Source organism: Apium graveolens, chromosome 2 (assembly GCF_009905375.1).
Source record: "Apium graveolens cultivar Ventura chromosome 2, ASM990537v1, whole genome shotgun sequence".
NCBI classification, from domain to species: Eukaryota; Viridiplantae; Streptophyta; class Magnoliopsida; order Apiales; family Apiaceae; genus Apium; species Apium graveolens.
The window spans coordinates 95,105,210-95,119,929 of NC_133648.1; the positions used below are offsets into that span (position 1 = coordinate 95,105,210).

General features: G+C 30.8%; 4 protein-coding genes across 4 annotated transcripts; 2 read left to right on the top strand and 2 right to left on the bottom strand.

The window, feature by feature from the left end:
* Positions 1 to 18: 18 nt before the first annotated feature.
* Positions 19 to 573, top strand: LOC141691525 (putative mitochondrial protein AtMg00310). Its single transcript, XM_074496258.1, has one exon. It carries the CDS (start codon positions 19 to 21, stop codon positions 571 to 573), a length of 555 nt encoding a protein of 184 aa, XP_074352359.1.
* A 21-nt stretch (positions 574 to 594) lies between these two features.
* Positions 595 to 1,296, top strand: LOC141691531 (uncharacterized). The gene is made up of 2 exons (XM_074496263.1): positions 595 to 1,026; positions 1,180 to 1,296. The coding sequence occupies exons 1-2, from the start codon at positions 595 to 597 to the stop codon at positions 1,294 to 1,296; spliced, it is 549 nt and encodes a 182-aa protein (XP_074352364.1).
* Positions 1,297 to 3,170: 1,874 nt separating this feature from the next.
* On the bottom strand, positions 3,171 to 6,656 carry LOC141707663 (WPP domain-interacting protein 1-like). The gene is made up of 2 exons (XM_074510965.1): positions 5,215 to 6,656; positions 3,171 to 4,014 (listed from the first exon to the last, which is right to left on the bottom strand). The coding sequence occupies exons 1-2, from the start codon at positions 6,263 to 6,265 to the stop codon at positions 3,368 to 3,370; spliced, it is 1,698 nt and encodes a 565-aa protein (XP_074367066.1). The 5' UTR covers positions 6,266 to 6,656; the 3' UTR covers positions 3,171 to 3,367.
* Positions 6,657 to 9,704: 3,048 nt separating this feature from the next.
* Positions 9,705 to 13,485, bottom strand: LOC141691538 (uncharacterized). Its single transcript, XM_074496269.1, has 7 exons — positions 13,180 to 13,485; positions 12,492 to 12,805; positions 10,780 to 10,978; positions 10,169 to 10,516; positions 10,022 to 10,092; positions 9,848 to 9,938; positions 9,705 to 9,764 (listed from the first exon to the last, which is right to left on the bottom strand). The coding sequence occupies exons 1-7, from the start codon at positions 13,483 to 13,485 to the stop codon at positions 9,705 to 9,707; spliced, it is 1,389 nt and encodes a 462-aa protein (XP_074352370.1).
* Between the last annotated feature and the right edge of the window lie 1,235 nt (positions 13,486 to 14,720).

Here is a 14,720-nt window from a genome sequence, read left to right on the forward strand (position 1 = left end):
TTTAGTTCGAACGTAAGGATGGATAAGCAAGAGGAAATATCGGCTATTTTGGGTGTGCATGGAGATATCACTTCGAGTAACTATTTGGGGTTGCCTTCTCTTATAGGTCGATCGAAGAAAAGAGTATTTGGTTTTATCAAAGAGATAGTTTGCAAACACATTGACAGTTGGAAGCCTAAGCAAATCTCTCGAAGCGGGAAAACTTTTTTATTGAAGAATGTAGCTCAATTTCTTCCTGCCTACTGTATGACATGCTTTCTGCTTCCTAAAATTATGATGCAAGAGATCGAAAGGCAATTCAATGCTTATTGGTGGTGTTCGGGGTCTGGTGGCGGTAAGGGAGTGAAGTGGATGTCGTGGGAAGGAATGACGAGTCCAAAACATAGAGGAGGTTTGGGTTTTAGGAGTATGCATGGGTTTAATATAGCCTTGCTGGGTAAGCACATCTGGAGGTGTATTCAAAATCCGGATCTTATAGTCTCTCGTGTTCTTAAGACTCGATACTTTCCTCATGGTAGTATTTTGACAGCTAGCAAAGGAGTGAACCCAAGTTTTATCTGGTCAGGCATTTAGCAAGCAAAAGAGAAGCTTGCTATGGGATTTCAGTGGGTTGTGGGTGATGGAAGGTCAACTGTAGCAACGAAGGATCTGTGGTTAGCTCAGAAATTTGACTTCAGAGTCGATAATCTGAAAATGTATGAGGGACGTGAGGAGAAAGTGGCAACTTTGTTCTATCCGAACTCAAAAACTTGGGACCCTGAGAGAGTTCATTCGGTATTCATCTATGGTGATGCTACAGCTATTCTGGCAACGAATGTGCCACAACGTCAAGTTGAAGATCGAATAGTTTGGGCTAAGTCGCTAGATAGAATATATAGTGTGAAGACTGGCTATTATTTTTGGCAAAACCTTTATGCTGCTGATTCAAATTGTGCTCAATCAGAGGGTTGGAAGCGTATTTGGAGGCTTTCCATTCCTCACAAAGTTAAAATTTCTGTGTGGAGGTTCTGTAGAAACAATGTTCTTGTGCGTAATAGATTGAGTGGTAAATGTGCTAATATTCCTATTACATGTCCCATGTGTAATAGGGATATATAGCATTTGCTTCATCTATTCTTCGATTGTCAATTAGCTAATGGTTGCTGGCAATCGGTGAATTTTCTTTATGACATGAGATAGGTGTTTTCAGCTCCGGAGTGGCTGTTGCAGAAGCTGTCAAGTGCTAGGTATGATGAAGTGGTGGCAATCTGTCTTGTGCTTTGGGGGATTTGGTTTTGGAGAAACAAGAGGGTCTGACAAAATCAATTTATTAATCCTAGTATAGCCATGGAGAATACGTTCAAGATGTATAAAGATTGGAAATCTGCTCGCAAATCAGATGCTGCTAGGAGGAGTATTACCAACAGTAGTATCAGCAACTCGAGAAGATGGCAACCTCCAGAATCAGGGGTCTTAAAACTCAATGTCGATGCATCTTTCTTCCCAGGGCAAGAGAATTTCTCAGTTGGCATGGCTTTGCGTGATCACGAAGGAGTGTTCTTGGCTAATAAGTGTATGTCTTTTCTTAGACCTGTAACTGTGATGGAAGCTGAGTGTATTGGTGTGAGGGAAGCTTTGTCATGGATAGTAAAGCAAACGGATAGAAGAGTAACTGTAGAAACTGATTCATTATTGGTGGCTCGAGCATTGAAGAATGGTACAACGAATTTGCTTGAAGTTGGCATGTTCTTGAGCACTACAGATTGCTCCTTCGTGAGTAACCTCGCATTAGTTTATGTCATGTTCGTAAGCAAGCTAATAGGGTAACTCATAATTTAGCTAGAGTTCCCTCTATGTTGAATAGTTTTCTTGTGTTTACATCTCCCCCTACTCATGTGGTGGAGATTATTTTGGATGATTTGAAGAGGTAATGAAAGTCTTTGTTTTCAAAAAATACTAAACTTTTATATTTAATTACTTAAATAAAAATTAAAATAGTAAAATAAAGGTTAAAATAGTGAAATAAAGGTTGATCCTCGTAACTCTCCCTCCTACCATCAGGTATGGAGTTGGAATGGTTAATATCATTACAAAATGCAGCAAACCAAATAAGTAATAATGGAACAAGTATAAGATGGGTTCTGGTTCCTAGTCATCCATGATTTAACCATCTATTTATATTTTTAGAATTTCTCCAATTCGCAAAAAATTAGATAATTTGTAGATCATCACATATTATATATCGGTGTTCATAGCAAGATGCAATTACCTCATTTAAAAAACATGGTTCGCATTCATCTCCTTGGTCTCATGGGAAAAATACGATGACAAAACAAGTAATTGTCAAACTATTGAAAATAAACCGGGTAAATTGGTTGGCTATTTTATTGGCTATAACAATTGATTAAAATATTGTCAACTAAAAATGTTATACAACTTCAATGATATTAGTTATAAATACTTGCCAACAGATATCGAAGATTAGCCAAATATAACCATAATTAAATTTTATGGCTAAGGGTTTTATTCTACAGAGTGCATCAATTGCTTAAAATTGTGAAACGTAAGATATTATTGTTAATGGTCTCCCGCATTTGAGATGCTTTAAAGGGATATATTTTGTTAATTTTTTTTGTATATATAAAATGTGTAAATAAAAAAGAAAATAAGACAAACAGGGTCGGCATACACTGAATATTGTGGGGGGCAATACTGAGAAGTCGTATGATATTTCCTATGACAGTCATGCTGAAGAAAATGGTGTTCTATTAGAAGCAAAACATAGAAAAAGGTAAAGATGTATCAATTCTTCATTCATGTATGTAGATCAATTTAGTAAACAAAAACATAGTACAAATGTTCCACAAGTTTCCTCCTGCCTTCGTCATCGATCTTTATCCATGAAACATCAATCTTTCTTCACTGTCAACACTACTCCCAGTTAAGAGCAAACGACCATGGGCCTTTTAATAGATGAACAAAATTTTCAATTCTTCTAATACAACCATGACAAGATTATAACATAAAAATATCATTTATCAAATATTTGAACAAGAAAATATTCAACACTTGGTGAAAGTATATTTGAACAAGACATTAAACACTTGTGAAAATATAGGTCTCCAATTCTCCAATTTGACTAAATATAGGTATCTACTTCGTATTCCATACAATTAGTACTCCGTACAAGATTAATCAATTGAACTTTTGCCATTCAGATGACCCGATATCAAACAGAAAGTATACAACTTTATAATAATTAATTGGCTGAAGATTAAGAAATATAACATATATAAATCCGTATACCACAACTTGTACAGAAAAAAACAGGTACATTAGATCCTCAAGGGAGAATGCTAAGTATAACAAAAACAGACTCAATTCAAAATTAGGTGGGTACATCCTCAGTGTATTGAGGCGCCAACTGCAAAACAAAAAAATAAAGTGCTACACATAGTAGCATAAACTGTATGAAGAAAACTGAAGCAAACTTACATGTCCCCTTCTTCAGCTTCACGTCTTCACCGGTTTCTATTTCTGTTTCTAACTCTTCCACTCGTCTTTTTAGCATGCTCGCTTTGTTTCCTACACTTTTAGAGAAGCTAACTACCTGTGCTTGCTCTGTAGCTACAGTTTTTTGTTCTTCCAAAAATGTGATTTGATTCATTGCTGCTGATTTCAGATCTTTAATGGTTCTCGACGTTACCAAGTACTCGACCATAGCTTCAATCCTCTGCTCAAAGAGCCCCTCAAGTTCCTTCTCCAATTCTCTCAAATTTCTTTGCTCCAAATCTGAGATTTCTGTGTTTTCTTTTTGTATTGATGCATTAGAAGTTAAAGAGGTTTCAAGTTCAATAACCTTGCTTTCCTTCACCTTGAGCAGAGACCTTGCCTCCTCAAGCTTGCTTTCTAACTCATAAACATTCTTCTTTAAGTTAACTATGTTACTCTCCCATGAACTTGGACTACCATCCTGGACCACATCATCGAAGAAGAATATATCATCTTCTCCAATTTCCTTAAATTTCTGAACTTCTGCAAAGTAGAAAAGACATAGAATCAGCCTCACCGCCACAAAATTACAGTCACAGAAATTAAACCCATGAAAGTAGAAAGAGGGGAGGGGGCATGGAATCAGTAAGTTGATCATAATTGATTTTCGGATCATAATGGAGAAAGCTTAAGATCCGGACAATTTTAGATGTACCTATTCAACCCTAATACTTAAAGATTATATTTTATTATGTATCCAAGGACTAAATTTTTAAGGCAACAGAATACAGCACCAAACTGCCTTCTCTACAAGGAGGAATTAAAAAAAACTACCCTACAAACAGGCATTAAACTGCGATTGCAGACTGTACGAGAACAATTGTAACGACAACCAAAAGCTGCTGCACATGACTTAAAAGTTTTGCCATAGGAATAAACTTAAAGAACCAAGAAAGCTAAAACGCACTAGGGGGCGGAAGGGTTCAGCAGTCCAACAAAGCCAGCAAGAGCAGATCCAACAAAGGCCAAAAAACCCAGCAAAAACAACAAAAAGAAATGAACAGTTAGCATCTTGCATCAGCCCAATAAAATCTTGCTTACTGCACTCTAATGCATTTGCAGATCGTACGAAGTACACATCATACTTACTTTCCTGAATAACATAAATTGCTACCTTAGATATTGTTTTGACCTGGTGAAAACTTTTGTTCCGTTAGGTAGAAGTATGGAGGTGGGAATCAAATGAAAGCTGAGAAGAAAACAAACATAGAGGGAAGCTAAGGATGGAAGAGATGGGTGAAAAAATGATGGACTTTGATTTATTTCAAATAATTAGAATTGTAAAGGATAGTGGAAGGATGAAACGAGCATTCATAACTAAACTGGAAGGACTGAGCTCTAGCTGAAATTATAGTAGAGCAACTCACTTAATAAATTCGTCAAAATAATTATTTAAATTGCATTTCAATCCCACCTCATTTCTACTCCAAACAGGGCATTAACAATTAACCACCATAGTATTTCATCTTTACTCGAATAATATCAGTATATAATTCAGCAGAGATGTTTGTTTTAATGCAAGTACTTTTACTAAATTATTTGTTGAGCTTGCAAAACCTGTAAATTTCCCTTGTTGCAACTTGGAAACAAAATAAATGGCTTCCCTAAACAAAGTATTTGGTGAATAGCCAAAGACTATACTATTAGGCACAATGAATACTGTAATGAAGAAGGATCGAGCACCTTCAGCTAGTGCTTCCTGTGCAGACTGGAGTGTGGTGATAGACTCAAGCAAAGGATCCTGATCTTCTGATAACCCATTGTTATTACAGTTTTCTTCCTTGGTATCCCAATTCAAGTCAGCGGGTAAATAACTTTGGGAGACATCCTCAAATTCCGCCATGTTTTTCCTGAATCCAGACTGAAGTTCCTCAACAAAATGCTGGTCACTGCCCTGAGCTTCATCATCACTGTTTTCTCCATCATAATTTGTGGACCTACTTTGTCTACCCTTACTGGTCACAGAGTTAGCTTCCTGCATAAAGACAAAATTGGATCCCTGCGAATCAGACTCCACGCTGCAATACGACTTCTCCTTCTCAATTTTGACCTGTTCCGCTCTAGCCTTCTTACCAGATCCCGTCCGATTTCTACCCTGCTCCCTCTGAGCTGCTAAATCATGATCACCATTTTCACTAATGATCCCATTACTATCACCCACAAATCCCCCTGCTGCAGGTATCTCCAACCTCCGTTGAGGAGCACTTTCTGCAGTCGATGACTTACTACTCCGATCTTCACTATTTTCTACATCTGCAACCTCATCAAACACAGGTCCAAGTCCAAGTCCAACTTCCAATCCAGAACCAAACCCATGAGCAAAAAGCCCCGAGCTTTTCACCACACCATTAGTAGACGAAACCGAACCCTCACTTCTTTCCTTCATCCCAGCCGAAACCACAGCCTTCTTCAAATCAGGGGTCACATTCGAGAACTCCCTCTTCCCAACCACACCATTATCCAAACTATTACCCCTTTCCTTACTCGATTCCCTCGGAATCCTCTTCCACTTCTTCAACCCAAGCCCTTTCTTCACCCGAGAATTCGTCCCCATCGAATCACTCGACACTAAATCAATCCCCTCAGATTTCATATCCCCCAACAATACCTCCCTAACATGTTCAACACTACATTCTCCATTACTCCCATTCCGAATTATCAGATTCTCACTCGAATTAATCACTTCATTATCTTCCACAGATCCAATTACAGAACTCTCACTTTCCAAATCCATCACTCTATAAACTTATAAAAATCTAAACTTTACAAACTATACAGCACAAAAATAAATGTAAAATTGTATATACATATATATTATAGAGAAGGGTCAGATAAAGTTGAGATCAAGATCAAGAACGTTTAACCATCATTCCAGCACATAGGAACCATAAATCGTTGTAAACGACAATAACTTTAGAATTAAATAATACATTAAATTATAGATTAAATAATCTGGATCTAGACATAAATCAACTTGTACGAAATCATGCGAATCTAGGAAACTTGTACCACTAATAACTTGCTAATGACATCAAATTGCATAAATATATACAAATACACACAAATAGAATTTATGAAAAAAGGGTAACTTTTGCGCCAAGAAAAAACAAGAAAGATAGAGAATGATGGTTCTTTCTTGTAATTCAATAATAAAATGGAAACACGAATAATTAATTAGATCATGTAATTAATTATTTAATTTATTAGATTATTTAATTAATATTATCCCAAATTAGTATCGTAAAAATCGAGAATAGGAACCAAGGCAGAGAACTATACAATATATATTTAGGATTGATCGAAAATCGTCGATTTATCAAAGAATTAACAAGGAGTGAAAATTGATGCTATTTAATATTTCAATATTATTTAAAATGTTATCATAATTATAACAGTTAAATATATATATTTATTATATTATAAGTTTTATAATGATTCATATTTTAAATAAATATAACATTTAAATTTGAAATAATGTTAAAAAAATATCAGTTTTGAATAATTGATGAATACCTCGACATAAAATATTGTCCAAACTACCTGTCTAATAAGCATTTAAATCGTGCATATTCATTTTTATAAACTATACGCATATCGTCTACGTAGATTCAATATTGTAAAAAATTTGATTTTAATGAATGTGCCTGTTTAATATAAGTTTAATATACGCATTGTTTATCAAAATAAAATAAAGAATACCGCTCTGAAATATGTGCACTCCTAGAAACAAAAAATATATATTAAATACACTAATTGTCCTTACAATATAATATATAAATTACTTAAATACGTTTCTAGCGAATATTTTGGTCGGCATTTTTTCTCAATAGCTATTTTAGGTTTTTTAAGAAAAAAAATGGATATTTGGTAAAATATCCTTTAAATTTTGATGAATTATTATTTATATTATAATTAAAATTACTTATAAGAATCTATTGAATTTTAAAAATTGAATCATTTATACACTTTGGATATAATTAAACAGGATTAATAGTTTAAATGGTGAATTTTGCGGGGGATTATAAATCTACTATAATAAAAGAAACAAAATATATTAATGAAATTGTCATAAATTTATAAATGAAAATTAAGGGAAGGGGCACATGGGAGGGAGGCCCACGGAGTGTGATGGAGATGGCCGGCTGGGCTGGCACCCTAGGTGAGATCAGATCAGACCCATGATACTCTCCACAGATTTTTCTCTTTTTTCTTCAAATAAAGGCTAGTGATACACTGTTGACTGTTGCACGCATTTTTTTTCAAGCGCAGGTAATTTTTCTTATACTTACGTTATGATATTTTACTAGGTTATGATAATTAATACTGTATATATAAAATAAATTATTTAAAAATCAATTTTCATGTCAACATGTACATTTGATAATGTAATAAATAATAATAATAATAATAATTAAGAAAGAAGTACAATGTAAATGATTTCTAATTAAACGACATGAATATAAGAATTTAATTGAGTAAGTGCTTAAACAGAGTATCAAAAGATAATATGAGATAAAACGAGGGGAAATTTGGTTAAGTGAATAAAAGAAAATATGTAATCACTAGAGGTAACAAAAAATCGATCAAATCGAAAAATCGACCCAACCGGTTCCTTATTTCGGTCGACGAAGCCGAACAATCCAAAACCCGAAATTTAATTGGTTTAATTTTTTGTCAACGTGAATATAATGGGTTGGGTCAAGGTTTAAAAAATTTAAACCCACCCTACCCCCACCCCGCCCCCCCGATTTTATAATTATACTATTATTATTTAAAATTTTAATTTATGTATTTATTAGAATAAATAATATATTCAAAATAAAATTATTATTTTACGAATAACACACAATTAGTTATTGACTTTAAACTAGAAGAGTAGATGATACATATAATATATAATAATATTTATCTTCTTGTTAAATTATGAGGTACACTTCAATTTTTAATTAAATTTATTTGTAATTTTAACACCTAAAAATATTTAAGTAATTTTATTTAAGTTTTAATCCAACCCAACCCAATTGACCCAATATATAAAGAATAAAATTGATTTGAAAATAATTTTTCTATTTAACGAATTCAGTTTTTTAAAAACTAAATTAATTAGATTGATTGAATTTATTATCCATAATCCGCTCAACGGGACCCACATTCATCCTAGTAATCACGATATGCAACCAAGGTCTGCAGTTATAAGCAACCTAAATGAATAACGTACACATGTTTTGTCAACAAACAAATCACACACGAATGTAGTTCACCGGTTCCATGGGTTTGTTTACATTCGGGGCAGGGAATAGGCAAGTATTTTAAAGTTTTCGTAAAATATGATTTTTTAAATAATTTTAAATTATTTTTTTAAATAAAAATATAATATTTATTTTTTTTTTAAAACAAAATTTTAATAATAAATTATAAAATTATATTTTATAATAGTCTTAACATGAGAAAAAAGTATGTAAAGAATTCAGCGGGACGGAGGGAGTAAAATGTACGTGTGTAAAACTTGATGTGAAAATTATATGTGATTTTTATTTATAAAAACTTGATTATTAAACTAATTAGATAAGACACAATGGACCATGTTTCTGAAAAGGGTTTTTTTATTAATATGTCCCATTTTAAATATGGATTTACAAATATGTCCCATTTATAATTTTATTTATAAATATATCCCATTTTCAAATTTTTTAACAATTTTATGTTAACCATGGTTAATTTTACTATTTAACATTTTTGTATGACATATATAACCTTTAGTCTTAATTTCATAAATTTTATATTTTTAAATATTACTACTTTACTTCTTGTAAAATTATTTAAATGTAGAATACTTAATTAATTAATTCAAATTATAACATATTCTTGCCATGAAACTTTTTAACAATGTCACACTATTTGTTTTAGTTGTGTCTCACACTAAAAATCATCATCCTCACAAAAGTAAATATATAGATGCTCCAGTCAAAACTATTAAAAAAATTCAAAAGTTTCAAAAGTAATTAACATAACTATAACTATGGAAAAAATCAACAATCCAAATAAACTAATTCAATTATCAATTTTCACTCTAAGCCTTTTTCTTTTTGAGTTAGAGCCTATAGGACCACCAACAAGGTTGTTTTGTTATGCCCAGGTTGCTTACACTTGCTGCAGCACCTTATTTTTTTCTCCTAAAATGTCTCATCATAAGGCAATCTTCTCAGTAAAGGTGGGACAATAATTGCTCCAGGCTACACAAACAAATATAATGATTATTAGTTGTCTTAAAAAATTGGTTATATAATTTAATATAGCAACCCTTTAATATAAATACCTTTTCCCAATCATCAGGACCTTCCAAAGGTACCATCTCTGATGCATATGTTATCTTACAATTATCCACAGAATAATATCTAGCACAATAACTGAGAATCCACAAAAATATATTAATAATATTAACATGTACTAACAACTATTTTATTATTTATTTATTAAATTGAACACTTACTTAACCCAATTGGGTCTGATCTGTTGCAAAGCACATACTGCATGTTGACAAAGAAAACCTCTCAACTGCCACTGCACACAGCTACATGTTTTTTTTATCAAGGTCAACGGTGAAAATTGAAGAGTGAATGCTTTTAACTTCATAAACCTTGCCAGCAACAGCTCCTGCTACTTTGTACTCCCTTGTTTTCTTGAACATTATTTTTAGTAATTTCTTGGTGCTAGGAACCAAATCTCCAGAATCCCAACCAACACATGCAGTTCTTCTCTTGAAAAACAACCCCATGACCAATTGACCGTACATTAATACTAATGTACAAACAAGTTTCTCCCTAATTTTCGTAATCATATTATTAAAACTTTCGGAGAAATTGTTACTCAAGTGTTCACAAGAGCTGTTATGATCAAAGAAAGCCCTACACCAGCTTTTAGGATCCTCTCCCATCAAGTACTCAAAAGCATTAACATTTTCCACCATCATACTATCCATGTGTGCCTATAATGAAAATTATTTATCTAGCAATTTTTAATTAATGAAAACTATTAGAATTTACAAAAAAAATAGTAATGAAGAATATCACCTCAAAGTGTTTACCTTTATAAGCTCTAGCAGCATTCCAAAATATAGTGTGAAGTTTAGAACCTTTGAAATGTGATTTGAAGTTCTTAAACATAAGTCTGTGATCAATTTAAAAATTAATGCAAAATCATGTATTACAGAGGTTAGCTAACAAGAAATATCAAAATGTAGTTACAAACCTGAAACAAATCATTATTACAAATCATGATTCCTAAAGACACCAAACTGTTTTGTCCATCCAGAGCAGATAATAAGCATCCACCATACTTCCCCTTAAGATGACATCCATCGAGACCAACCACATTTCTACAACCATTAATAAAAGCCTTCATAGGTGCATCAAAAGATATTGTTACGGACTCAAAAGTTTTATCTTCACTGAAACAAGAAAAAGAAAAGTTAAAGCACACATAAATTAAAGTTATAAGTATTAGTAACTTTAGCTAAAAATACATATTAATTTCTATGAAAAATATGTAGTAAAATTTAAAAATTACAACGTACTAATATATGAAGTTAATTTCTCTGAAAGAAAAAAGTATCTACTAATTTTAAAACTAAATCAATATTAAACACTTAAATATATATTATTTTGTAGTAAAGAAAAATATATATATTAATTTTGAATGCTAAATTACAATTATAATAAAATATATACTAGTTTTAAAATCTAAATTAGTATCAAATATTAAATACATGCTAATTTATATGAAATAAATATGTACATATTCTTTAAAACTAAAGTAGTGTTATACTACAACATGTATTAATTAGTAAAAAAAGAAAAAAAATAGGTACACATTTTTAAAACCAGAGCAATATTAACACTTACAAATATTTTAATTTGCATGGAAAAAACATGTAGTAAAATTTAAAAATTACAATAGTATTGTACTAATATATGAAGTTAATTTCTCTGAAAGAAAAAAAGTATCTACTAATTTTAAAACTAAATCAATATTAAACACTTAAATATATATTATTTTGTAGTAAAGAAAAAAATATGTATTAATTTTGAATGCTAAATTACAATTATAATAAAATATATACTAGTTTTTAAATCTAAATTAGTATCAACAATTAAATACGTGCTAATTTATATGAAAAAAAATATGTACATATTCTTTAAAACTAAAGTAGTGTTATAATACAACATGTATTAATTAGTAACAAAAGAAAAAAATAGGTACACATTTTTAAAACCAAAGATATATTAACACTTACAAATATTTTAATTTGCATGGAAAAACATGTAGTAAAATTTAAAAACTACAACAGCATTGTACTAATATATGAAGTTAATTTCTCTGAAAGAAAAAAAGTATCTACTAATTTTAAAACTAAATCAATATTAAACACTTAAATATATATTATTTTGTAGTAAAGAAAAAAATATGTATTAATTTTGAATGCTAAATTACAATTATAATAAAATATATACTAGTTTTAAAATCTAAATTAGTATCAACAATTAAATACGTGCTAATTTATATGAAACAAATATGTACATATTCTTTAAAACTAAAGTAGTGTTATACTATAACATGTATTAATTAGTAAAAAAAGAAAAAAATAGGTACACAATTTTAAAACTAGAGCAATATTAACACTTACAAATATTTTAATTTGCATGGGAAAAAACATGTAGTAAAATTTAAAAATTACAACAATATTGTACTAATATATGAAGTTAATTTCTCTGAAAGAAAAAAAAGATCTACTAATTTTAAAACTAAAACAATATTAAACACTTAAATATGTATTATTTTGTAGTTTTAATGCTAATATATATATATATATATATATATATTACTTTATGTACTAACTTAATAAAGAATGTATTAATTATCATAAGTTAAAAATAGAGAATACCATAAACTAAAAAATGTACGTGTTATATGTGTAGGTTGCAATTGACTTTGGATTGGTTCTTGTAATCATCTGACATAAGCTTGGTACTAGTTTGAAATTTTCATCATAACTGCCATTAATTTTCTCGTTTCTAGCCTTCCAGGCAACATGATAGAGAATTAAGACCCAGAACTCATCAGCAATCTCATTAGGTTTGGGTATAATTTTGCTATATGATTTTTTCATCTTTTCAAACAAATACTCATCCACAAACTCATGATTTGCACTTGAATTCTTTCCATTAGGATCTCCAACACAAGTGTGATGTAGGTTGCATTTTCTTAAACCATGGATCTTCCGTGCGTACCAGGGACACATGATTGTGTGTCCAAAATTTTGACATACAGCCTCGATCATAATATTGTCACTTTTATGAAACTTGCATACTATACTATTAGATACACAATATTTTCTAAGATATTTTTGAAAATCAGTCTTGTCCAAAAATTGCAAAGCTACTTCAATTTTATCATAAACAACTTGTTCATCATTTTCTGGTTCAGAAAACAACTCCGGATCCACCAAATCAACAGCAAAAAAATTATCAAAATCACTATCATTCAACAATGGCCAAATACTAATATTACTTTTTGGAATATTAGAAAAGTTCTCAGATGCCACATTGTCATTAACTATAACATTTTGCTTTGTTAAAGCAGGAAAATTACCTTCAACTTCTTCTCATTATCTTCATCATCACTTCTGTTTTTCATGCTAAAATAATAAAGAAATTCATCCCACTCTCTATCATCTTCACCCTCACTATACATAAGTGGTTGGCTCCATGGTTGATCTTCAGGATGACAATCATCTTCTCCAAAATTCTCAAGTTGTATAATTGGTTCTTGAATCACACCGAATGCTTCTTCAAAATTATCAACTTTTTCAGAGACCAAATTCCAGAAATTCGGATCTAGGCCATCAACATCCATATTCACAAAATCTTGATTACTCGCAACACGGGTTTCAGACATTAGACTTGACTATTCAACATGACTTCAAAATTCAGCACCATCTTTGAAATATTTTGCTTTAGTATGTTAACTTTTTCAATCAAACGTGGACTTTTTCTTGGAGTGTATACTTTGGTAGATGGTTGATAAATCAACTTTTTAGGTGTTACACACCTAATTTGTGGGTTACAGATCAAGGTTGATCTTGAAGCTCTGTTATAATTAACAAAAGGAAATTATATTATAAAATCAATTAGAATTGTTAGATTTTAGAAAAGAGAATAACAGATGAACAATCAAGAAATATTAGAACACAAATGATGAGAAAACACTGAGAGGAATGAGAGGAGGTAGGGGGATGTGTATTACGCGGGAGTGTAGACCTGATAAAAAAATAACTAGTAATGGCGGGAGTAGACACCTAACATAAAAAAATTTGGCGGGTCATGTTACGTGGTTACTTAAAACTAATTTCTAATTTGTTAACTTATCTGTAAAATGTTGGGGATATTTTAGTCAATTTAAGTAGATAAATATACAAATATATAAACTAATTATATGTATATGAGTTATATAAGAGTTAGAATTTAACCTTGGGACATTTTAATTATTATCAAACAAAACATGATACATCTGTAAAATAACATACTAATTTGGGATATATTATACAAATCCCCTTCTGAAAATGCATTTCTTAAATATTAAAACCACAATTTATATTACTTGAATTTTAAAATTTTAACCTTTTTATTTAATTGAAAAAAGGCTACACGTTATTATAATTGTGATGTCATTCACCTAATTTTGGTGATTCTGTTAACTTTATATACCTCATTACTCATTAGTAATTAGAAGAATTACAACCAAATTTTGTCACAGCAATATAAATGAAAATCGGATACAGTATTTTCATTTTAGTTTACGGAGTTTTTAAGAAATATAGTGTAATCAATATCAATATTTTTATATCCTTTATATATAAAGGAAAATCCACAGGAGCTCCAGAATCGTCTGTAAATTATTTATCTATTTTTCTATAGTTTCTCTATTTTAATTCAATAAAATTAAATTTCCGTATATCCTTTCGAATTAATAAGGAATTTAATAAATATTTAGAACTGAGTCGTATTTAAAATTTGTTTATTCAAATTAATAAGAAAGATAATAAATATTAAGAAATCAATCCATATTTAGAATATTTTTATTCAAATTAACAGGGAAGATAATAAATATTTAGAAGTCAATCCTATTTAAAA